The 25,898-nt window shown below is 41.9% G+C and overlaps 1 protein-coding gene across 2 annotated transcripts in view; it reads left to right on the plus strand.

Annotated features, from left to right (window-relative positions):
* TMC5 (transmembrane channel like 5) overlaps positions 1-19,301 on the plus strand; it is a 319,514-nt gene extending 300,213 nt beyond the window's left edge. For both annotated transcript variants that reach the window (XM_077448949.1, XM_077448948.1), the window contains 4 exons: positions 1,034-1,112; positions 6,824-6,922; positions 9,214-9,256; positions 15,722-19,301. In XM_077448949.1, coding sequence (XP_077305075.1) covers positions 1,034-1,112; positions 6,824-6,922; positions 9,214-9,256; positions 15,722-16,149 — 649 coding nt within the window. In that variant the 3' untranslated portion in view covers positions 16,150-19,301. The remainder of the gene's footprint in view (positions 1-1,033; positions 1,113-6,823; positions 6,923-9,213; positions 9,257-15,721) is intronic.
* Positions 19,302-25,898: the final 6,597 nt, after the last annotated feature.

A 25,898-nucleotide genomic window follows, 5' to 3' on the forward strand; every position in this document is an offset into this window, starting at 1 on the left:
GCAGTAGAGCGGTCTGAAAGTGAGGCTTGAACCCCGGATGCCTACATATTTAGATGTGCCTGTTTTAATCATCAACCATGTGAGTTGCTAAATGTTGTACCTTCTTTAAATGTATCCATATTACTACACAGAGGCATCCTCGCTCTTGTCTTTTATACTCAGTTGTGACTTGACACTACGTGTATATCAAGTCAAAATTGATTGAAAAATTTAGCTTGTCTTGCAAAACGCTCTTAAACCAAGTTACTCTAATGCCGCGTACACATGAGCGGACTGTATGGCGTACTTAGTCCATCATACAATCCGAAAGACAGTCCGTCATATTTTCGGCTGAACGGACTTGACCACACACGGATACCCCAACAGTCCATCGAAAGCTTGCGCGATGACGTGTACAGCACGTACGACGGGACTAGAAATAGGAAGTCCATCACACAGCAAAGCACCCTTCCGCCGTGTAAATCCTTTCTGGGCATGCGCCATTCTTAGTCCGTCTAACTAGCCTACTGACGAGCGGATTGTCCGCTGAAACCAAAGTACGACGGACAGAATTTCGAAAAATCCGAAATACTTAGTACGCCAGACTGCACGCTGAAAAAGTCCGCTGAAGCCCACACACGAGCGGACTGTCCGCTGAAATGTGTTTCGACGGACTAAGTACGCCATACAGTCCGCCCGTGTGTACGCGGCATTAAACCAAGGTTTTACTGTACAATTAAATAATATCACTCTAGCTTGCTAGAGGAGGTGCAGTACCACATTTTCTAAATGGTGGAAAGACGTCTCAAAACTCACAAAATGTGGAATAATCCAGACCTTTTGGTTAGTGCAGTAGAATCCACAAGTACATAAAGTCAATGGTGTGCCTCAACCTGATCAAGCTGGTTACTGCATCTACTGCATCTACCACCCCGATGTGTTGGGGGGGGGGGGGGGTATAGGCAAAAAGATCATACTTGGTTGGGTTTTAAAATAAAATGTGAACAAATAATAGTATAACTTTAGTGACAACATCATTTTTCTTCACTTACAGAATTATTTCCTATCTTAACTGGCACATTGTACAAGGAAGGAAAATCATGGTGAAACATCTCTTGAAACAAATAGCCAATGTAAGTAGGTCCTAATAGTTTTATTTATTTTTATTAATTATAACCAAGCTCCAGGATATTACAACCTCCCACTTCCCTCTAACTAAACACTGGCATGAAGAAAAAAAATCTATCCACATGTCCATTTTATTTAAAGCAGAATAAACCCTTTTATCCTTTACAGCCAATGAAGCTGCCATCTTATTATCTGTTTGATGTGCAGTTGCAATGGTCCTGCACATGTTACATCAGCCATTTGATGGCTTGACAGTTTGGATAAGAACAGAAGCACCCGTGACAGTTCTCATTCACAACATGTCCTTAATATAACTGTTTTAGGAAATCGTCATGGGTTTAGTTCCACTTTAAAGAGAGCGGCCCTGAACCACCTCTTCTCAGGTCCCCGCCAGCACTTCTAGTTCCTCTTCTCTGGCAAGTGCTCCCATAGGGAGCCGGTTTCTACGGGGGGGGGGGGGGGCACTCAAGCATGCTCACAGCCGAGCCTCCCTGTCTGCATCTATTGACACAGACAGCGGGGTTAATCACCACTAATGCTTTTCATTACTGACTTTTATTGACAGCAACAAAAGCCAATGGCTCCCACTGCAAGGGGCTTTTGATCATTGACTTCTAGAATAAATGCAAAGGATAGGTTCTTTGGGTCCTGTTTTTGAGGTAATTTCCTGTCTTCAGAAAATCTGACCTAACAGAAGAATTGTTGATCTCAGTAAAGCTCTGCGGAGACAGCAGGAGAAAGGTAAAAGCTCTTTAGACTTACAAAGTTCTGCAATTTTTATTGGGACTGCAACATTGTGGCAGAAGGATCCGATACTTTTGACACTATTTTGGGACCAGTGACATTTATACAGCAATCAGAGCTAAAAATAGCCACTGATGGGCGATCAAGGTGTTAAGTGTGTTCCCTCAGCGTGTTCTAACTGTAGAGGGGATGGGCTATGACTGACATGACAGAGATCAATGTTCCCAATGACAGGGAGCAGCAGATATCTGTCATGTTACTAGGCAGAACAGGGAAATGCCTTGTTTAAATAGGCAGTTCCTTGTTCTGCCTCTCCACGCCGTGAACGCGGGCTGCCGCGGGACCCGCAGGGAAACACTCCCACAGCGGGTGAGTAAGCGTGCCGCCAGTGCTCCTGCTATCTTGCTTTTGTGGACTGATGCAGGGGTGTAGATAAGGGGGGGTCAAGGGTGTTCAAACCCCCCCCCCCCAGAGAATCCTGGCAAAATGCCCAGACAGTGTCCCTGCTGTACTGCAGTATCATCAATCATAGTTTCGGAGTGCAGCTGCCAGCCCCCCTTCTAGTGTGCCCCATCCCCTCAGTTTAATAAGGGGTCCCCCTGAAAGGCATGAAATTACTGCAAGGTCTCAGATGCCGGCAATTGCCAGTGCACAATTGAGGGAACTCCTAGACTCCTCCTCGAGGTATCATATGACAAGGCTAAAGGGGGACTGGGGATGCAGAATTTTCCTACTTCTGTGCCGTGCTGAATCTGGGGTCTGGTAAGTGGGAAGGCATCAATTTTCTGTTTTGGGAAGGAAGAAGTAAGAATCCCAGTCTGGGGGAGTTTCTTTTGGGTGGGGGTTAAGGAAAGGAGGTGGGTTTGCTTCTGGAGAAGGGGGGGTTCTTGTAAGGGGGTGGTTAATGGCAGGGATTTGCTTCTGGGAGGGAGTTTGATTGGATGAAGGGAGATTTTCTTCATAATTAGAAATCTTTGCTGGGGGAGAGGGTATTGACTGAGGGAGATATTTTTGCTTTTGTGGGTCGGTTTAGAGACAAGGGGGTTTCATTTTTGGGGGGATGTTTGAGAGAGGGAAATATTTTACAGTGGGAATCTTTGATTAGGGAGAGAGGGTTCTTAGGAGGGAGAGGGGGATTTTTTTTTCTTTTAAAAGAGATTTTTTTTTTTTTTACTTATACTTACCTAGGTGGATGGAGCATCGATCCAATGTTGCAACTGTCCCCAGCTGCTTGTAAGCCCAACAACAGAGTGATCAAAGATCGCTAATTACTCAGTTCTCAGCTTTTAGAGCCGGTTCACACTGGGGCGACTTGTCAGGCGACTTAGCCACCTGACAAGTCGTGTTCTGTTCTGTACAATGGAACCGTTCTAATAGGAGCTACTCAAGTCGATCCGACTTAGAAAAAGGTTCCTGTACTACTTTGGGGGCGATTTGAGGCGACTTGCATTGACTTTTATATAGAAGTCATTTTGCAAGTTGCCGCTGCTGTCGTATGCAGTTCGCCTGAGGCAGTTGCGCTGCAAGTCATGCTGCCTCAGTGTGAACCGGCTCTTAGTGAGCGAAGAGTGGTGACTGTCAGTCCCTGGCTCTGCTCCCCCCCAAGCTCACTGGAATTCCAGGCTATGGAGGGGCAGGAGCAGCTGGCTCAGGGTCTCTGCGGCTCACTGAGAGGCTGAGCGAGCTGCTGGCCCAGGCATCTGGATGAATCCTGACTTTAAGTTAGGATCCTTCCACAGCCTGGACCTGCTGAGCAATGTCAGCTGACAGCAGGCTATAGCTGGCTGTCAGCTAAAAATGGGTCACAAAGTGCTGGATGAAGTATACTTCTCCACAGGAGAAGTACAACCAAGTGGTATGCCGTCCCTTCAAAGCGCATGAACCAGTGAAATCACCGGCTTATTTTTTATGTGAATATCTCCTAAACACCACAAATTTAGGAGATATTCACTATACCTACAGATAAGCATTATTACAGGCTTACTTGTAGGAACAAGTTCAAAAGCTGGGTTTTCTACAGTTTAAGACTGAATAAAAGCCAACCATATTGACCAAGTGCAACCATCCTGTGATAGGCAGTGCACAATATTTTTTATTTTTTCAGCTCTTAAAAGATTTCATAAAATTTCTTAGGACACTTTTTTTAAGGTTTAAATAAATCACAAAATTTACTGCCCACCACAACATGTTGCCCCTTGCACCTGCTCAACTTGCACAGTAAGGTTAGCTAAAATCCAGTCTTGGGTCTCATTCATATATCCTACATGACCATGGTGAAGCAAGTATACTGCAAATCCCTGCACCCGGGATGAGATGTTCCAATCTTTGCTCAGCCTGTACACCTGAGTGATGGGCTAAAAAGAGCCAAGGCTGTCTGCTGCTGTAAATATGTATCCACCTGTATCTGCACATCCAGTGGTTACCTGCAGGTAGGGATACATTTTTTCCCTTGGATAAAATCTATCTGCATCCAGGGTCAGAAATGTGTCCCTAATAGCAGGTAACCACTGTGACCCACGGTTTGTTAGTACGTCGCTCAGGCTTAATCGATGTGGGGAGTAATGTAGATGATGGCGAGTATACTGCAGGAGTGCCGGCGAGGGATGGAGCTCATCCCAGCTCCTGTAGTCACTGAAGAGAAGAGACGAAAAAACACCCCTGGTGCCACATATCCACGGAGTTCTATGGTAATGTAGTAGTGATGGGAGAGACCTCAGCCTGGGTTCCCGCCAGGCCACACCCCAATGTGTTTTGCTTTGTCCCCCAGAGCTTAACCACTTAAGGACCAGGCCTCTTTTTCAGACTCAGTGTTTACAAGTTTAAAAGTTTTTTTTGCTAGAAAATTACTTAGAACACCCAAACATTATATATTATTTTTTTTCTAATACCCTAGAGAATAAAATGGCGGTCATTGCAATACTTTTTTTTCACACCGTATTTGCACAGCGGTCTTACAAGCGCACTTTTTTGGGAAAAAAATCATTTTTTTGAATAAAAGAAAGACAACAGTAAAATTAGCCCTTTTTTTATATTGTGAAAGATAATGTTATGCCAAGTAAATTGATACTCAACATGTCATGCTTCAAAATTGTGCCCGCTCGTGGTATGGCGTCAAACTTTTACCCTCAAAAATCTCCATAAGCGACATTTTAAAAATTCTACAGATTGCATGTGTTGCGTTACAGAGGAGGTCTATGGCTAGAATTATTGCTCTCACTCTACCGACAGTTTAACTACTGTTTTCATATGCAGGCGCTACTCACGTATGCGTTCGCTTCTGCGCGCAAGCTCGTCGGGACAGGGTGTTTTGAAAAAAAAATTCTTATTTATTTTACTTGATTTTATTCATTTTTACACTTTTTTTTTTTAAATGGATCACTTTTATTCCTATTACAAGGAATGTAAACATCCCTTGTAATAGAAAAAAACATGAAAGGTCCTCTTAAATATGAGATCTGGGGTCAAAAAGTCCTCAGATCTCATATTTGGACTCAAATGCAATAAAAAAAAATGTCATTTGGAAAAATGACATTGAAAAAAATGTATCTTTAAGAGGTATGGGCGGAAGTGACGTTTTGACGTCGCTTCCGCCCTCCTATGGTATAGAGATGAGTGGGGGCCATCTTAGCCTCACTCATCTCCATACTCAGCAGCGGAAAGGACCTGATCACCTCCGCCACTACCGACGGCTCCGGTAAGCAGCAGAGGGCGCACCGATAATGGTGATCTCGCTGCAGAGACCATCATTATCGCACACAGGACCGCCTCCTGTAAAGAGCGATATCTCAGTTGTGGCAGCAGCTGCTGCCGTTACTGAGATATCCCTCTTCAAAGTACTGACGTATATGTACATGAGGCGGTCCTTAAGTGATGGGGACCACTGGATGTGCAGATACATGTTAACAGCAGTGTCTCTTTTCAGCCCATCACTCAGGTGAACAGGCTGAGCAGCTGAAAAAAATTGGAACATCTGGGATCCTGGCTGTAGGTATTCATGGTATATTTGCCATTCCATGGCCATTTAGAACATATGAATGAGCTCTAAAGCCTGGTTAACTTGGTAAGTTTTTTTTAGTTCAACCCAGCGGGCTAAACAAAAAAAAAAACTAGGGCGCTTAGGAGGAGCTTGCTGTACTAATGAGTGCACTACCGCACCACAACTGTGTGCATTGCGTTCTATTCAGTTGAATGGGGATCATTTTTGCTGAGCTGCATTGCAAAGTCTCATGGACCCACCCTGCTGTCACATGTTTTTACCGTACCTCTCCCAACATAAAAGTGTAAATGATGACTTTAAGTCTGAAAGACCTGAACCCCCCCAGGAAAAAAAATTATCTACGGTCCTGGATTGACGTACAGGTACGTCAATTTGTGCAGGTGTGCCATTCTGCCAACGGATATCAACGTAAGCCGGTCGACAAGCGGTTAAGGTTCGATGAGTTGTGCATTCAGAGATGATACCTTGGATGTAATGAGTGGTTATGTGAGTTTACAGTTGCCTTTCTATCATCTCAAACCAGTCTACCCATTCTCCTCTGACCGCTGACATCAACAAGGCACTTTCATCAAAACAACTGCCGCTCACTGGATATTTTCTCTTTTTCAGACCATTCTCTGTAAACCTGAGAGATGGTTGTGCATGAAAATCCCAGTAGATCAGCAGTTTTTAAAATACTCAGACCAGCCCGTCTGGCACTAACAACCATGCCACATTCAAAGTCACTTAAATTCCCTTTATTCCCCATTCTGATGCTCAGCTTGAACTTCAGCAAGTTGTCTTCACCACATCTGGATGCCTAAATGCATTGAGTTGTTGCCATGGGACTGGCTGATTAGCAGTTTGTGTTACCAAACAGTTTAACAGGTGTACCTAATAAAGTGACAGGCGAATGCATAAAAGTGATAGTTGTTACATGAATTGCATTAAATTTTACTCCATTTTATGATGTTTGGGTATGAATGTTCTTTGTAGGAAGGAAAGGATAAGTACTTTTTAATTCAAAAACTCCGTAAAGCACAGAAGTCAAATGTAGAAGATCATGGAGTTCCACGAAGAACATCACAGAGACAGGTTAGTATCTGACTAAAACTGAAAATACTGAACCTACTAAATACACATGTTCTCTTTTATTTTCCATTTGTTCTGTAAAATGCTGGCTAACCATAACTTTGTTAAAATGTATCAAGTCTGTGTGCTTAAATATTAATATTAGTTTCAAGTCGATGGTTGTAGTTACAAAGAGCCATTGCATGCCTTTCCTTTTTATGAATGACATGATGCAGAGTAAAGTAAGCTGCTATATTCTGTAGTAAACATGTGCAACAAAACAAAACAAACATATGTAGTAAGCAAGGGTAGGCAACCTTTTGAGCCTAGCATGCCAAAAAATGTTTGTAAGTGATTGAAAATTACCAGTGCCAGACAGTGCCACCATTAGAAATTAAGGTGCTCTGTACAGCCTATATGACACACCCTCCCCTTCCTGGCAGAGCCGATGCTTCCTGTATAGTGCCACCTACTGTCACATGGGCAGGGCAAAGGGGGTGGAGTCAGGGGTGGAGCCAATGGGTGGCAAAATGAGGTTTCGCCTAGGGTTTCAAAAGTTCTTGCACCAGCCCTGATCCCACTGTGATTGCCCCCAATTTTCCAGACAACCACCATACAGCCCATCTTTAGAACTTGAGAAAGTGGAACGTCTCAGGGACATTAGGCACTGCTGTGCACTTAGCATGTGAAAAGTGGGCGTGGTTACAATTCTTATATTGGGTGTGGTTTAGAAGAATCTGAGCCTACTCGCATATATATTACACACATATTATGTTGTCCCCGGACTCACATAATATGCCCTTTTTACAGTGGTACAGATAAGAGTCTTACAGCAACACATAAACCTCAGCACAAAGGATAATTTTTCAAAAATGAAAGTCTTTCATTACTTCCACTTGTGGCCCCTTGATGGTATTTGTACCCTGAGTACTGGCAGAAATACTTTTGAAGTAGAGAATACTTCGAGCTGAGCCAAAGATTCTTCCCTGATCCAATGGTTCACTCTGCCAGCATGTGGGGGTCTTGATAGCCTTAGATAGGGTGTCTGAGGTGCTAAAAACACAATGCTCTCCTCTGTGATAAGGTCACAGTAGAGCTCTGAAAGCATTTGCTGACTGCAGTACTAGCACTGATGTGGGGAGATTTGAAGGGGTGGTCAGTAATGCCCCCCTACACCCCAACCCCACACACAATACATTTGAAAAACTTTGTATTATGCATACTAGTTTTCCAGCTGTCTTTTGTTTAGTCACATGACAATTCAGAATTTATAAATTCTGAATTTATGAATTCTGAATTTCCACATTTTCAAATTTCCGAATTTCCAGTTCTGAATTTCGAATTCCAAATTTTTGAATTCCAAATTTCAGAAATCTGAAAAAAATAAAATATAAATAATAACTAAGAATAACTACTGATTAAATTATAGGTATTTGGAATTTCCTTTCAAATTTGGCTGTTTGTGAACGTAACGAATACAAATTTATCTGAAGTTACAACGAATGCCGCATCTAAACAAATGGAATGGAACAAATTAATAATAAATAATAATAATAATAAAATTGTTATTATTATTAGATCATTACATTCCATTTGTTTTAGATACGGCATTCGTTATTTCAGATAATTTGTAACTTCGGATAAATTCGTACTCGTTACGTTCACTAACAGCCAAATTTGAAAGAAAATTCCAATACCTATAATTGAATATTTATTATTAGTTAGTTATTTCAGATTTATGGGTTTTCGAGTTTTCAGATTTTCATTCTTTTGAATGTTCAGATTTTCATTGTTATTTTTGGATTTTAACATTTCCAAATATTTGAATTTTCAAATTTCCTAGTTTTGAATTTTAGAATTTCCTCATTTTGAATTTTTGAATTTCTGAATTTTTGAATTTCTGAAATTTTGAATTTCTGAAATTCAGAATTCTCCAATTTCTGGGGTGCAGCAATGCACAGCAGTAATCCATCAGCTGCTTATATTGTGTTTGTTCAGCCATACACAACCAGTTGTATTACTTTTAATTAGCAAATAGAAAAAGGTAGATTTTTTTACCATGGAGCAGGCAGGTACAGTTTTAATATGTCCTTAGAATTCATCAATGAAAACTACTGGGTACAAAATCACATGAGTTACTATTGCTGACAAATAAGAGGTACAAGCTTCTCACATGTCATGCTGATCCAGGTCACTTTCTAGTACAGGAGGGGAGTTCAGAATCTACATGCATCATTTGTTACATACTTACCATAGCTACTAACATTTGTATGGTGGACATTATCAACTGTTTTGAATATGTTATTATTTTCTAGATTCAGTCTGTACATGAATCTCAAGACACAGAGTTTGCTAATGGTAAGTTACATAAACTACTTGGCTAGAAATTCCTAACCTGGCCATACATTGGTTCAGTAGGGACCAGATTGATGGAATTTTTTCGATCAGCAGGTGGCCGTCCCTGCTCAACAGAAGTTCATTGACTTCTGTTGAAGGGAAATGCTTGAAAACTTTTGTAGTTTAAGTACCGCAGTCAGAATAAAATGTCCCAAGAGGGGTGGATTCCTCTAGCCACACAAACATGATGGATGGAGGAATCTGAGTTTTTATTTGTTCAGCCCACTACTGTATGTAAGTGTATGGCCAGCTTTACTCAAGAGACTTGTGTATACAGAGCTGTATGGAGCAGTCATGGCACTGTTAATACACGTGAATGAGAGACAGTTTTTTTCCAAAAGATGCTCTATATACTGTACAGTCTACTACTCCACAGCCTGCAGAGATGGAATAGGGCACTAGATCTTTTTTGTCCCACAGAAACGAATGACTCTTTGAAGCAGCCATGTACAGGCCTTCCTACCTTATCTTCCCCATCTGCTGTAAAAGTATCCAGACATAAAAAAACAAAAGGTAATGCGGCGCACTCTGAATATGACTGGTAAACAAACTCATATACTGTTAAATAGGAATAAACATAAAATATAAATAGTATTAACCATAATAGGCTGATACAGTCAGTAATATCCATAAAGTATTAGGTTATATGGTAAATAGTTTAAAAAGAACCTGTCCATAGGGGGCTGCCAGTTCTGAGTAGAAATGTAAAAAGTGCTCTGAAAAAGACAAATAGGAGAGGAATGGCGCCTTCTAAGTGCAGTGAAACCGTGAATTTTAATAAAAAAAATTCTTATAATCAATACACTCAGAAAAGCGATACATAGGTGGGCATTTAATAATCTCAGCATCCGCTAGTCACCGTCAGAGAGGAGAGGCCATCAGCTGTAATTCCGGCAGAGGAATAGGTGATGTGGATGGTTCCAGGTCCGGAAACACCGATGGATACGAGCGTTAACGGAGATCGGTGTCATGTCCGGGTTAGCAGAGAGGAGCTTGCCTTCGGGACATACGTGTCCCTTCTTCAGGCTTTGTGGCGGCCATATTAAGTAAGGTCTTGCTATACCCCCTAGGTCACATGGTCATTCCCATAGTAACATGAGAAACAGGCAGTCACAGGAGGAGCTATATATGAAAACAACACTAATAGTGATGGTAGATATAGAGCAATGGGGGAGAGATTATTATGATACATGAAGATACATACATAAAAATAACTAAGATGTATATGTCCAAATTATTGAAAAATGGTAAAAAGGAGGGGAATGTCAAGTAAAATAAAAATAAGTGGAGATAAATGTAGCACTGACCCGTGAAGGAGCGGCTGATTATTTTTGGGCTTACCGTTACCTTCTTCACCACGTGTGCGTCTAGGGGTTTCCCGAGGTAGATGGCCCAATGAACTGCAGAGACTGACACTTGATCCACTTTAGGGATTTTTATTTGCAAAAAAAAACGTTGAACAAAACAGTCTCTCATTAGGGAATAGATGGTATAGGTAGAAAAGCTCAGGTACTTTTGGAACTGCTGACACTTGATTGTCTCTCTCTATGCAATCCAGGGAATAGCCATTCGCAGCTGGATATTACAACTATCGGATAAATCCCCTTTTGGTGAATTTAGCAACCGACAGGTTATTCGAACAAAGCAAAGTCTCTGCCACAGACTTGGTTGTAGTACTTAGAATGAAAAGTCTCTCTCACAGACTTGGTTGTAACTGAAGGATGAAATTAGAGAACTCTCATACAGTACCAATAACTTGCAGCCGGTCCGGCGATATCGTACGAGTGTGGATTCACTTGGTGTCCTTTCCAGCTTAACTTCCAGGCTCTTGCTGAGCAGCCAGCCTTGTGCGCCGCCCTCTTCTGAAGAGTCCTCCCTTGGTTGCGTTTTCAGTTGCTGGGCCTCACCAAAGCCGAGACGGCACCGGACCCCCTTGAAACCCTCCTTCCAGTTACTGCGCCTCGGGCTAGCCAGCCCCCAGACTCGGAAGTGGATAGATCCACAGCCAAGGCCATGAGGGCTTCTGAGGGCTGGTCAGGAGGACCAGGACCATGGAGTGAGAACATAATTCTGGACCGGAACCTCGAACCACGTGACATCCGCATCTTAAGTACCCTCTCCCAGAAGACACAGCAAGACTGACACTCCCACTGGGCTGGCTCAGAAAGAAAGTAACCTTAAAGCACCCAACCAGACTGTGTTTCCATGCCTACCAAAAGAGACAGCGCCCCCTATGGCCAGGCCGAACACCCCATAGTCCAGTCAGACTGATGCTGAGGTCTAAATTTGGAATAATAATACCCAAACCAAATCGCAGTTTAGGTGTAACTTTAAATTTCAAAAACACATAGTGCGTGCTCTTCAGGAGACGGTGCTACATAAATATAAAAATAAGAATAAGAATAAAGATAATGATACGAATAAGTGAAAGAATCCATGAGAGAAATAAGGATGTGGTGGAGTATAGATTATTAATTATGTTTAATGCGAATGATGGTGTGGACATTTCTAATTTTATTTTCATTTTGATTGTGGGGAACTTTTTAGACGTTATTAGTATTATTGTAATTATGAGGGATCAATTATATTAAAATAAATAATGGTTGTGTTTTAAATAATGATTGTGTTTTAAAAGGGCTGAAATGAACTGTCGTGAAGATAAAACAGAAACTGGCTTAAAATGAAAGAAAAAAAAAAAAATATATATATATATATATAATTGATGATAATAATCAAGATAAATAATCAAAATTGTGAGAAAAAAAGGGATTAACTGTAAATGACTAAGTACATGAAATATATATTATATTAGTATTCTGAATGATATAATTTATAACAGAGTATTTATTTCAATGGTTTTATTCAACCCTCCAAGGGATAAAGTGTCCAAAAAATAAATCCAATAATTTTCCCTCTCGCAGAGTTTTTTGTAACGTTCAACTGGAGGGAGGGTTTTGGGTATGGATTCCAACACCCACACTCGTAGGCCTGTAGTGGATTGATCATGAACTTCAAGGAAATGTCTGAGCACACTGTGTTTGTCCCTGCCTAATTCAATCAGATTTCGGTGTTCCCCAAACCGCTTGCGTAAAGTCCGGATGGTGCAGCCGACATATAGAAGGTCACAGAGGCAAGTGAGGCAATAAATCACGAATTCGGAAGAACAAGTGAAAAAAATCAGATATTTGATGTTGTTTGCCATTGTGAGAGAAGTCTTTCTTTCTGTACGTTATGTAAGGACACGTAAGGCATAGAGGCTTCTTGCACTGGTACATTCCTCTAATATTGAAAAAGGATGTGAGAGCAGTAGTGGTAGAACGAGGAGGTTTCAGCTTGCTGGGTGCTAGTTGAGCCTTAATGTTTTTGGCTCTCCTGTAGGTGATGAGAGGACGGTCAGTAACAACAGTTTTGAGGTAGGGATCTTCTTTCAGAATGGGCCAGTGTCTGTGAAAAATACTTTCCATGCTTTTGAATTTATTATGGAACTGTGTGATAAACCTAATGGAACGGGGGATGGTGGTTCTTTGTGGACACTATCATCTTTGTTGAGATAAGCTAGGCTTTTAGGGATGTTGTTGATCCAACGGGGGTGGTGACCACTCGTGAAGTGTAAATAGGAATTTCCAGTAGAAGGTTTGATGTAATTCTGCACACAGATGGTGGTTTCCTGGTGGAACAGTTCTAGATCTAGAAAGGAGAGCTTATCGCTGTCAGTAACTGAGGTAAAGCACAATCCCATACTATTGTCGTTGCAGTATTGCAGGAACTCTGGGATAAGGGTGTCGGGGCCATCCCAGATGATCACCACATCATCACTATAATGGCAGAAAAAGACCACGTGGGAGGTATAGGGGTTGTTGGAATGGATAAATTTATCTTCCCACAACCCCATCATTAGGTTGGCATAGCTGGGGGCAAAATTTGCCCCCATCGCCGTGCCTTTAGTTTGGATATAGAACTGGCTGTTGAACTCGAAATAATTATGTGTAAGGCAGAATTTGAGTATCTACAACAGGAATTTTGCCTGACGTGGATTAAGCTGGGGATCAGAGTCAAGGTAATGTTTTCCCGCGTGTAGACCCACTGTGTGGGGGATGGAGGTATAAAGCGATACCACATCAAGTGATAACCAACGGTACGCTGGTTCCCAAGTGTATTGTGGTAGCGTCTTGAGTAGGTGTATGTTGTCTTTGATATATGATGGGAGGTTGCTAACGATGGGTTGAAGAAAATGATCCAAGTAAATGGAAAAATAACTGGTGATGCTCTCCATGGCCGCCACAATTGGTCTGCCTGGAAGGTTGAGGGGATTCTTGTGCACCTTGGGTAGGTGATAAAAGTAGGGTCTCTTGTAAAAGTCATGTATTAAAAAGGATGCCTCAGATTTGGTAATGATGCCATCCTTAGAGGCCCTATTAACCAAATCATGTGCGTCTGGTAGAAAGTTAAACAAAGGGTCTGAGGGGAGTTTTTTGTATGTAGATGTATCAGACAGTAATGTATTTGCTTCCATAAAGTAATCATCACTATTTAAAACAACTATGCCTCCTTTGTCGGTCAGCCTGATGACCACCTGTCGGTTGTCATTTTTTTCTCTCCCAATTTTGATTATTTATCTTGATTATTATAAATTATATTTATATATATATATATATATATATATATATATATATATATATATATATATATATATATATATATATATATAATTTATTTATTTATTGTTTTTCATTTTACGACAGTTTCTGTTTTATCTTCATGACAGTTCATTTCAGCCCTTTTAAAACACAACCATTATTTATTTTCATATAATTTATCAATCATAATTACAATAATAGTAATAACGTCTAAATGTTCCCCACAATCAAAATGAAAATAAAATTAGAAATGTCCACGCCATCATTCGCATTAAACATAATTAATAATCTATACTCTTATTTCTCTTATGGATTCTTTCACTTATTTGTATCATTATCTTTATTCTTATTTTAAGATTTATCTCCACTTATTTTTATTTTACTTGACATTCCCCTCCTTTTTACAACTTTTCAATAATTTGGACATCTTTGTTATTTTTATGTAGGCATCTTCATGTATAATAATAGTCTCTACCCCCTTGCTCTATATCTACCATCACTATTAGCGTTGTTTTCATATATAGCTCCTCCTGTGACTTCCTGTTTCTCATGTTGCTGGGAATGACCATGTGACCTAGGGGGTATATAAAAACCTTACTTAATATGGCCACCACAAAGCCTGAAGAAGGGACACGCATGTCCCAAACGGGAGCTCCTCCCCGCTAACCCGGAAGTGACGCCGATCTCCGTCAGCGCTGGTGTCTAGTGTTTGCGCTCCACGACAACCGGAAACATCGTGTCCATCAGTGTTTCTGGACTTGAGACCATCCATATCACCTATTCCTCTGCCGGAATTACAGCTGATGGCCTCTCCTCTCTGACGGCGACTAGCGGACGCTGAGATTATTACATGCCCACCTATGTACCACTTTTGTGAGTGTATTCATTTTAAGACATTTTTTATTAAAATTCACGGTTTTACTGCACTTAGAAGGCACCGTTCCTCTCCTATTTGTCTTTTTCACAGTATCCAGACATGATGAAAAAAAAGTAAAAAGTATGCTGAAGTGGTAGAACTAGGAGCTTGCGCCTATAATAATTTAGAATTACAAAGTCAATTTTACCATACCTGTAAAAAAGTGTATGTATATACCTAAAACTTAATTCACATTATACAGTATGTGCTTTTATAAGATAAAGGTGTCAGTGCTTCTCACTGACACTCGGGCTGGTACACACTAACCGAAAATTGGCTTGTATCGGCCGGTTCAACAGGAACTGCCCACCATTTGGCCAGTGTGTACAGAAGCCTGTCCTGATCAGCAATGGCTAGCAGTGCTGGCTGGTGTTTTCTGGCAGAGGTGCAGTCCCCACTCAAAAAAAAAAATCTCAGCGGGGATGTTGCTGTACTAACATCACATAGTTAGTACAGCAAGCTCCTCATGTTGTTGTTGGTTTTTTTTCGTTTAGCCCACTGGGTTGAACAAAAAACTGCCTGTGTGTACCAGGCATTAGTTGACTGCTGAAGACACTTTTAAAGTATTCTTCAAAAAAATAAGAATGCAATACTCACTATTATTTTGCTGGTGGAGCATTTACCATCAACTTAACAGAATGTAATTACTTGAAATGTATTCACAATCTGGAAAGCAAACCAAAGCATATATCCCAGAATGCATATGCATGTGAGTGGGGAGTAGAGAGTGTTAGCATCAAGTCCTTTGGCTCAGGTCTTGAAACATATTTTTAGTTGCACATTTCTATTTTTTATCATACCTCATTTGTGAGTGTGGTTCCTAATTTTTTTCTGTGGCATTCCCTAACAAACATGCACTTTTCTTCCCCATAGAAACTGAATCAGAGTTTCCTCAAAGTAGTGGTGTCTCCAGTGCCTTGGCATTAGCTATGAGGGCAAGGCAACAAGCAGAACAAGAAGGGGACTCCCCACCATTGAACAGAAAAACACCAAGTGATTCCAGTACAATGGCTCAAATTAAGATGGCAAGGCAACAAGCTGAACGTGATACAGACCAACCAAGCTACATTGTAGAACCAAGTGCTATAGAGAGGGCAATGAGCTCCAAGCATCAGTCTATGTACAAGGAGCAACCACCACGGCACAACACTGGACCATCAAATGCTATGGAGATGGTCATGAGAGCCAGACAGCAGGCTGAATATGAGGAACAGCAACGAAACTATGCAACAAACGCTATGGACATGGCAATGAAATCCAGGCAGCAGGCTAGACATGAGGATCAGCAACAAAACTATTGAACAGATGCAATGGGAGTCGGGCATAGGAAAACAAGATGCAAAAAAGGGGGCTAAGCAGCAACAGAAAGCTAGGCAATGACTGTGACAGCAAAATTTGTGGGGGGGTAAAAATTATAATTCAAGGCATTCTTATTCTGAAGATAAAAGCCCACAAAAATAGGTCTTATACTTGTTTATATTGATGATTTGACATAAACTGCATGCAAAATATATTTTAAGTTCTGTGCCATTATCGTTAATGCCCCTGTTAAATTTTCTTCAGTGTTATTGGCTATAATGGAATAGATCTCACTATGCATTTTGCCTTAAAGATGAATTCCAGACAGGGCAATTTGTACATAGTTAGATGAGTCCAGCTTGGGTCAATGTAAGTAAGTACCTTATGTATGTATTGCTACACCTGTCGGGTCCCGCTGGAAATCACTGTAGTAGTTACCGCTACTCCAATGATTTTTTTCAGCTTCTAGTCCCGTGCCGAGCGGCTACCGCACTGTACTGTCAACACAGGGGTCACTAGCACTGCACGTGTTGTATCCCCTCAATGTATACAAGCGTTCTCTGAGTGGATGATGTGGAGAGGCGGGGTGGCGATGTCACAATCTCCACTTTATCCAATGGAAAGGGTTCTCTGAATGGTGCTCGTGCCAAGCAGACCACCTCCTGTTTTCAGTAGGGTTGTCCCGATACCACTTTTCTAAGACGGAGTACAAGTACCGATACTTTTTTCAAGTACTTGCCGATACCGATTACGATACTTTTCTTTGTATGTCATGTGACAGTTTGACTGATGGGCACTGATAGGTGGCGCTGACTGATGGGGACTGATAGGTGGCACTGATGAGCTCTGATAAATGGCACTGATAGGTGGCACTTATGGGCACTGATAGGTGGTGCTGACTGATGGCTAGCACTGACTGATAGGAACTGATAGGTGGCACTGATAGGTGGCACTTATGGGCACTGATAAATGGCACTGATAGACGGCATTTATAGACACTGATAGATGGCACTGATAGGTGGCACTTATGGGCACTGACAGGTGGCTGGCACTGAAATGCAGCAATAAACGACATGAGGAAAGGATGTATTTTTGAAATGCTTGCTGTGACGGCCATCTTGGTACACCCTGCCGAAGTAAGTAGCAGCAGACATCTTGTTACACCCAGCTGGGCTGGGTGTAACAAGATGTCCGCTGCTGGCTTACTACAGCCGAGTGCAGGGTGTACCAAGATGTGCGTTGGGATGTTCAGCCACCGCCGACTCTCTCTGTTGTCTCTCTTTCTGATGTCTCTTTCTCTGATGTCTCTCTCTCTCTCTCTCTCGTATGTCTTTTACTCTCTCTGATGTCTCTCTCTCTGATGCCTCTCTCTCTATTGTCTTTCTCTGATGTCTCTCTCTCTCTGTTGTCTCTTTCTCTGATGTCTCTCTCTCTCTCTCTCTCTCTCTCTCTGATTTCTCTCTCCCTCATGTTCCTTTTTCTCTCTCTGATGTCTGATGTCTGCCTCTGATGTCTCAGGTACAGGGCAGCAGAAGACCCGCCATCTCCGTCCACCCACTGACTCTGCCTGTCGACCAGGTATCAGATAAGGCATCGGAAGCATTTGTGCAAGTACAAGTACTCATGCAAATGCTCGGTATCAGTCCTGATACCGATACTATGTATGTGCCATACCAGTGGGATCCCCTTGGAAGCTGGAAATCACTGTAGTATGCACAGCATTGGTATTAGGACAACCCTAGTTTTCAGTAAGCAGCCGTGCAGCTGCTTGTCACGGGACCCAACTGGAGATCACTGTTGTAGCTGTGCCTACTACAGTGATTTCCAGCTTCCAAGGGGATCCCACTGGTATGGCACATACATACTTACATTGGTCCAAGCTAGGCCAATGTAAGTATGTAAAAATTGCCATACCTTGCAATCAGCTTTAAAATGCTAATTGCAAACGTGTGGATTGACTGGTAAATATTCAATCACAAATGACCTCTAATCAAGCCCATCAAACATGATTTAGGGGTTTTCTAAATTACAAAAAGGAGCTGATCAATGAAAACGAGATATTCATCTAGTCCATCCATTCTCAGCCAGGGTTCCTTCAGAGTTTGCAGAGGGGTTACATGAGCTGTGGTTGATTGCCCTCCCATTTGGCTGTGCCTGCATAGGCCAATGGTAAATGCAACTTGGCAGAGCCAGCTGTTTGACACCAATAATCTTTTTTAGTTGTCTGTAAAGATGGCATCCTTCCCATTAGCCACCAGTGTAGAGGGCATTTTCCCACCGGCCACCAATAAATTGTTCCTAAAGGGATCTGAAAATTATTTCAAGGGTTCCTCTGGGGTTATTTGATCTAGTATGATGACACGTATGATGCAGTTTGTCAATGGCATTAACACAGCAGTTCTTGATTTTCTGCATCGCCCAGGATTTATTACCTGTTGATTCTGTCAGTAAGTCTGTTATTTTCAACATCCTTTAAAAAGCAAAGAAGGGAATTTACAAAGACTGAAACATAATCTGGGACAGCTGTGCATGGCAACCAATCAGCTTATTTCTTAAATTTTTTAAAGCTTAACTGAACAAGCAGAAGATATAAACTGGATACTATACACAGCAACTCCAGTTAAGGGCTAAGATCTAATGATAACAGGGGTGCTTACAATGGTTTGCTTTTATTAATTTATGTAAAAACATTATCCCAAAAGGAAAGAACTGTTTCTATAACTGCTTAAAAAATGTTAGCTATAGTTTGGCTTTAAATTGTAAAGTCCGTATAAATCTACTAGTCCATCTAACACTCCTCTCTCAACTGGTTGGTAATACTGCTGTCTAATGTTGGCTACAGTGTTTCTCCATAGATAGAGTGGAGGAGTGTAGCCACCTTAAGTCAGGAAGTGTGTTACTGGCAGGATCAGCAGGTAAACATAAATCAAAAAAAGCTAAAAAGCAAAACCATAGCAGCCACCACATCTAATGAGTGGTAAGATGCAATACATTATATTTTTGTTTTTGGGTTAAAATATGCTTTAATTGATATTTTTGCACGGAAAGTTAACTTGTTTACATGTTTTTTGGGAACAATTTCATGATGTGCATATAGTTTAAAATGTAATCTGATATGATTACTTTATTTATTAAAATAATAGCTTAATATATATTCGCTGTTTCTTTGAATGTTTTATTCTTATTTCTTTTTGTAAGTTATATACAATCAGGAAAGTTGGTGTGTCAATATAAAGTATGTTAGTGGCCAACTGGATATATTTTAGGCTCATTTCCCTAAGATATTACACAATGAGATTATAAAAATAATTATGATAACTAAAGCATGCATGTTAGCTTAGTGAATTGGGCCTGAAATCACTTTAGCAATGTATTTGTTATGTTCACATATGGTTCAGCAGGCTTATGTTGTACCCATTTTTAGATATTGAGATTTTTTTATTTGCGAGAGCAAGGGAGCTGGGACAAAGGGATCTAATAGAATGCTTTCAGCAAACAGCCTAGAGGCCACACAGAATACAGTTCACAGGGACAGCTGATCCCTTGTCTAGACCAATGTCCTCTATTGACACAACTGCCCTCGTTTGACTCTGGCTCATAAACTCTCTGACAAAAGTAGATTTCCTGATGCCAACATGGCAGCATACTTGTGATATAGCCCAACCCCTATATCCACCCACAGGACCTGTTTAAATCTATAAAAGGAAAGCTAGACCAACCTCCTCATTCTCCTTTTTGTCCCCAAGAGATACACCCACAAGACCGTGATGTTGCGATAAGTCCCTACCTGCCGACTGAGTTGGAGTCCGTCTGGGTTCAGTCTCTCCCAGACACAGTCACACATCCTAGATTGCTTAGTGCATCAACAAGATGGGGAGCCCCTTCTGGTGGGTTTTTGGGGCTAAGGAGTTCTCCAACTTGAGACATCAGAAACTCATGTGGTGCACCTGAGCTTGTGTTGCGTTTCTGGAGTCCATGCTGCATGTGATTCTCTGCATACCTGGGCTGGTGTTTGGTTGCCATTTGTGCTATCCTTTTTGTTTTTCCTCCCTTGCCTCTTCCTTCATTAGTGTCAGGGCTGGGCTCAGCCCTTACTTCTCTAAACTGGCTGTTCAGCTGTTGGCTCCTATCTCACCACAGTGACTCGCCTGTAGATGATATCCTGCTTGTCAGTCCTGCTTACCTAAGCTGTCCAGCATTTACATTCACCCACTCCTTCAAATCATCAGATGCTCAGATCTCTGCTTCCACTCTTACGCTGATGACACGCAACTTTATTTCCGGATCAATGGAAAAAAAGATCACCAACAACAACTTGAAAACTGCCTCAGATCAATAGAGGACTGGATGACCACTAACTCCCTCCAACTCAACCAATCAAAGACAGAGCTTCTTATCTTACACCCAAATCATAAGCCCGCAACCAAAACCTCCTGGTCTTCACCAGCCGTCTTTGGGCAGACCATCTCCCCAAAGACCAAAGCGAAGAGTCTCGGGGTTATTTTAGATGCACAAATGTCAATGGATGCGCAAATAGGAGCAGTAGTCAGTGGATCTCACCATCTACTGCACATGCTTCGCAGACTTTGAAACTGATCCAAAACACGGCGGCAAGGCTGATAACAGGAAAAAAAACCTGGGAATCCATCTCTCCATCGCTGAGGAGCTTACATTGGCTAACCGTAAAAAAATCGGATCACGTTCAAGACCCTTTGCCTCAGCCACAAATGCGTGCATAGAGAATGGAGAAAATAAATCATTACACACCAAACCACAGTCTTCGATCAGCCAACAAAAACCTCCTCCTTGTGCCCAAAGCCCGGTATAAATCCAAGGGGGATCGGAGATTCGCTGTCCAAGGACCTCGGCTATGGAATGCTCCACCAATCAACATCCGCCTGGAAGAAAATCACCTGGCTTTTAGGAAAAAACTCAAGACCTTCCCCTTTTAGCAGATGATCAAAGCTCGCCACAGCGCCTAGAGGTGATTCAGTTCGCATTGTGCGCTATACAAGTATTTCATTCATTCATTCATTCAGATGATCTCTGCCTTCACCTTGGTCAACATCACAGAGACTTTCTCCTGCGCTCTGGTTAAAGGCTTGCTTGGCTGACATTCCTTCTGGCTCCAGATCCTGCTTGCTGTTCCACTATGCTGATTCCTGGCTTCCTGACTTTCTGGCTTGTCAGACTATCCGTACCAGTTACCGAACTTTGGCTATGTTTTGACTACGTTTGTTCTATTTACTTTTATTATTAAACAAGTGTGATTTAACTGTACTTCTGTCTCGGTCTGATTCATGGTTTCTGACAGTAGAAGGCCATGAATTCAGAAGATGCAGTCAATCCACTTGTTGGTAATATTTTTCCAGATTGGATGAGCAGGATCACCACATGGATCAGTTTGCCATAGCGTTACAAATGCTCCTGAGTCGCACGGCTCATCTGGAAATCTCCCACTGTGGCTGCTCTGGTACAACCTGTGTTGAAGGCTGTCCCTGCTGCTGCTTCTGTCTCTGTGCAGGCACCCGCCTCAAGTATTACCTCTGTAAGAGGTATGTCTGCTTCTGCTCTGCTTCTCCAGCGATTTGGGGGCAATCCAGTCCAATGCAGAAGGTTTCTCAACCAGGTTGAGATATACTTTGAGATGCTGCCCCAGGCGTTTCCCACGGACAGAAGCAAAGTAGATTTCATGATATCTTTGCTTTCTGAGAGAGCTTTGGCCTGGGCAAACCCTATATGGGTAACACAAAAACCCATTGTCCTGAGTTACCCAGAGTTTTGGCTTCTTTTAAAAGGGTATTTGACGCTTCGCTTCTGCTGCCAAGTGCCTCATGTCCATCAGAGTATGAGAACTGTTGCCAATTACACCATTGAATTCCGTACTCAGGCAACAGAGGTTGCTTGGAACAATGAGGCCCTCGTGGCTGCTTTTTCTCATGGTCTCCCAGATACCATCAAGGATGAGATAGCAGCCTGAGATATGCCTACTGAGCTGGAGAAGTTGATCACATTTGCCATCCTTATTGACTCCAGACTCAGAGAAAGACTCTTTTTTCAAGGAGCACTTGCCGAAGCTTCCTGTACATTTGTTTCCGAGCTTTGCAGTCCCATCCTTGCCTCCCTCACCTCCCATGCCTCCTGGTACTGAGTCATCAGTGAAGGTGAACCCATGCACTTGGGCTTCACACATCTCTCTGCAGATGACAGAACCCTTAGGAGGAGGGAGAGACTTGTGACTTTATTGTGGACAGGCAGGTCACTTTATGAAGTCTTGACCTACCCGTCCAGGGAATGCCCGAACCTTGAGGTCCTGTCATGGACAGACCTTAGGTGGCGTTGTTTCGTCCCCAGTTATCAAGAGGGATAAACCCCTGTTTTCAATTAGCCTTTCTTGGGCTGAGACGTCCATCGAGATATAGGCTCTGTAAGCCCTTGTACACACGATCGGAGAATCCATCAGAATGTGTCTTATCGGACCGTTTTGTCGGATAATCCGACTGTGTGTGGTATGCATCGGACTGTTTCCGTCGGAATATCCGTCGGACCAAATTTTCCAACTTGCTGGAAATATTTTCCAACAAACTGGTCCGATCGGACATACTCCGATCATGTGTAGAGAATTCCGATCGGACAAAGTGCCACGCATGCTCAGATCAAATTCCTACACCAAAGCTATTGGCTACTAGCCTGAACGTAGTCCCGTCGTAACGAAATAACGTCCTCACGTTCTGAACGATTGGATTTTCCGACAACTTCGTCCGAACGTGTGTATGCAACAGTTTCGGACAAGATCCATCGGACAAAATCCGACGGACAGAATCCGTCAGATTTGGTTGTCGGAAATCTCCGACCGTGTGTACAAGAGCTTAGAAACCATGAACCAGACCGAGACAGAAGTACAGTAAAATCACACTCGTTTATTAATAAATATAAAAAGGTAAATAGAGTAAGCGTAGTCAAAGCGTAGCCAGAGTCCAGTAACCGGATGGGGTAGTCAGCCAAGCCAGAGTTCAGTAGCCAGATCGGGTAATCAGCCAAGCCAGAGTTCAGTAACCAGATCGGATAATCAGCCAGGCTAGAAGTCAGGGATCCAAGTAGAGGAACAGCAAGCAGGGATAAGGAACCAGAAGGGATGTCAGCAAAGCCAGTTTTTAACCAGTTCCCAACTGGCCCATAGCCAAATGATGGCTACAGGGCGGTTGGATAACTCTGGGAGGGCGTACAGTGACGTCCTCCCAGAATCCCGCTCTCGCATGCTTTTTTCATACATGGCTGGATAAGCTTAGTGTCGGCTAGATGACACAGGAACATGTGAGTGCAATTTGTTTTTAAGTTTTTTTACAATAAAAGTTGGAACATTTTACACTATGTTGGTTCCATATATTTTTTTATGAGTGTGCACAAACCGGTGGATTGCTGACTGGAGAACAAGCGAGTATAAGAAATGGTTATCCACTGAATGAACCAAAGGCGAATTTCCATTTAAATTTGGTGAGTGGCCATTTAGTAAGGTGGTGGTGGCACAAAGGGTGTTCTGTGGTGAAGAGCTGCACACGTGAATACTGGAGGATTATTGATTGAATAAGGAACTTATATTAATACTGGGACTGGGGAAAAGCATCCCATTCCCATACACACACATTTTTGATATTGAGAGTGTATATGGATTTGAAATAGGGGGGTGTTTCTGGTATTTTTGGGTATCAGCTTCTGCTTTTTTTGTGTGTTTTTTGTGTTTGTATATGCATGCATTTTATATGCATGAGTTTTTTGCACTTGTTGAAGCACTGACCAATATAAAAATAAGTAGGTGGTATTGCTGAGGTTTGATTGTACTATATGCACAGTGGTAAAGTTTGGATATATACATATATTCATATTTTTTTTGTTATTTCACTAAAAGGTAGACAGGGGGCGCAATCCACAATTTGACAAATAAAAAAAAAATATTGTTTTTTAAATCGCCCCTGTCCCCCTGTGCTCGCATGCAGAAGCAAACGCATATGTAAGTCCCGCCCACATATGAAAACTGTGTTCAAACCACACATGTGAGGTATCGCTGCAAACGTTAGAGAGAGAGCAATAATTTTGGCCCTAGACCTCCTCTGCAACTCAAAACATGTAACCAGTAAAAAATAAATAAACATCACCTATGGGTATTTTTAAGTATCAAAGTTTGGCGCCATTCCACAAGTGTGTGCAATTTTGAAGGGTGACATGTTAGGTATCTATTTACTCGGCGTAAATTCATCTTTCACATTATGCAAAAACATTGGGCTAACTTTACTGTTTTTTATTTTTTTTAAAGCACAAAACATTTTTTTTCCCCCAAGAAAAATGCATTTGAAAAATTGCTGCACAAATACGAGATAAAAAGTTTCAACAACCGCCATTGTATTCTCTAGGGTCTTTGCTAAAAAACATATATAATGTTTTGGGGCTCTTATGTAATTTTCGAGCAAATAAATGATGATTTTTACATGTAGGAGAGAAATGTCAGAATTGTCCTGATGGTGCTCCCTGCATGTTGGGCCTCTGTATGTGGCCAAGCTGTGTAAAAGTCTCACACATGTGGTATCGCCATACTAATAGGAGTTATAGCAGAATGTGTTTTGGGGTGTAATTTGTGGTATGCATATGCTGTGTGTGAGAAATAACCTGCTAATATGACAATTTTGTGAAAAAAGAAAGAAAAATCTTGGTTTTTCAAAGAACTGTGGGAAAAAATTACAACTTCAAAAACCTCACCATGCATCTTTATAAATGCCTTGGAATGTCTTCTTTCCAAAAAAGGGTAATTTAGGGGGTATTTGTACTTTTCTGGTATGCTAAGGTCTCAAGAAATGAGCTAGGCCGTCAGTACTTCAGGTGTGATAAATTTTCAGATATTGGCACCATAGCTTGTGGACTCTATAACTTTCACAAAGACCAAATAATATACACCAATGTGTACTTATTTTTACCAAAGATATGCAGCAGTATACATTTTGGCCAAAATGTATGAAGAAAAATTACTATTTTGATAAATTTTATAACAGAAACAAGGAAAAATTTATTTTTTTACAGAATTGTCGGCCTTTTTTATTTTACAGCACAAAAAATAAAAACAACAGCGGTGATTAAATACCACCAAAAGAAAGCTCTATTTGTGTGAAAAAAAGAACAGAAATTTCATATAGGTACATTGTTGCATGACTGAGTAATGACTGAGCACCGAAAGCTGAAAATTGCTCTGGTTAGTAAGGGGGTTTAAGTGCCAAGTGGAATGCAGGAGATGGTTTCTTGTGATGTGACCAAGGCGAAGGCAGGAATGAAGTGAGCTGAAAATCTTTAAGTGGGCAGGATTGACAAGCAGATCCACAACAGGGGGTTAACTGTGGTGAGAGGCGAGAGCTGTCAATTAGTTGACAGCTGAGCAGCCAGCTCAGAGAAGGAAGGGCTGAGCCAGCCCTGACAGTACCCCCCTCCTCAGTGATCCCTCCCCCTCGGAGGACCACCAGGCTTGAAGGGGCATACAGGTACTGTATGCACCCACGGAACCTACGGGAGTCAACAATGGATTGTACCTCATACTCCTCATGCTTCTCAACCTGTATAGGGTGAGGACATGACACCGAGGTGGTAAAGCGGTTGCAGACCAACTGTTTCAATAAGGAGACATGAAACACATTTTAGATTCGCATACTAGGAGGAAGGTCCAACGCAAAAGCCACTGGGTTAATCCTGCGAAGGATGCGGAAAGGCCCAA

Source organism: Lithobates pipiens, unplaced genomic scaffold, assembly GCF_037356315.1.
Source record: "Lithobates pipiens isolate NorthernLeopardFrog02 unplaced genomic scaffold, aLitPip1_a1.2 Scaffold_22, whole genome shotgun sequence".
Lineage (NCBI taxonomy): Eukaryota > Metazoa > Chordata > Amphibia > Anura > Ranidae > Lithobates > Lithobates pipiens.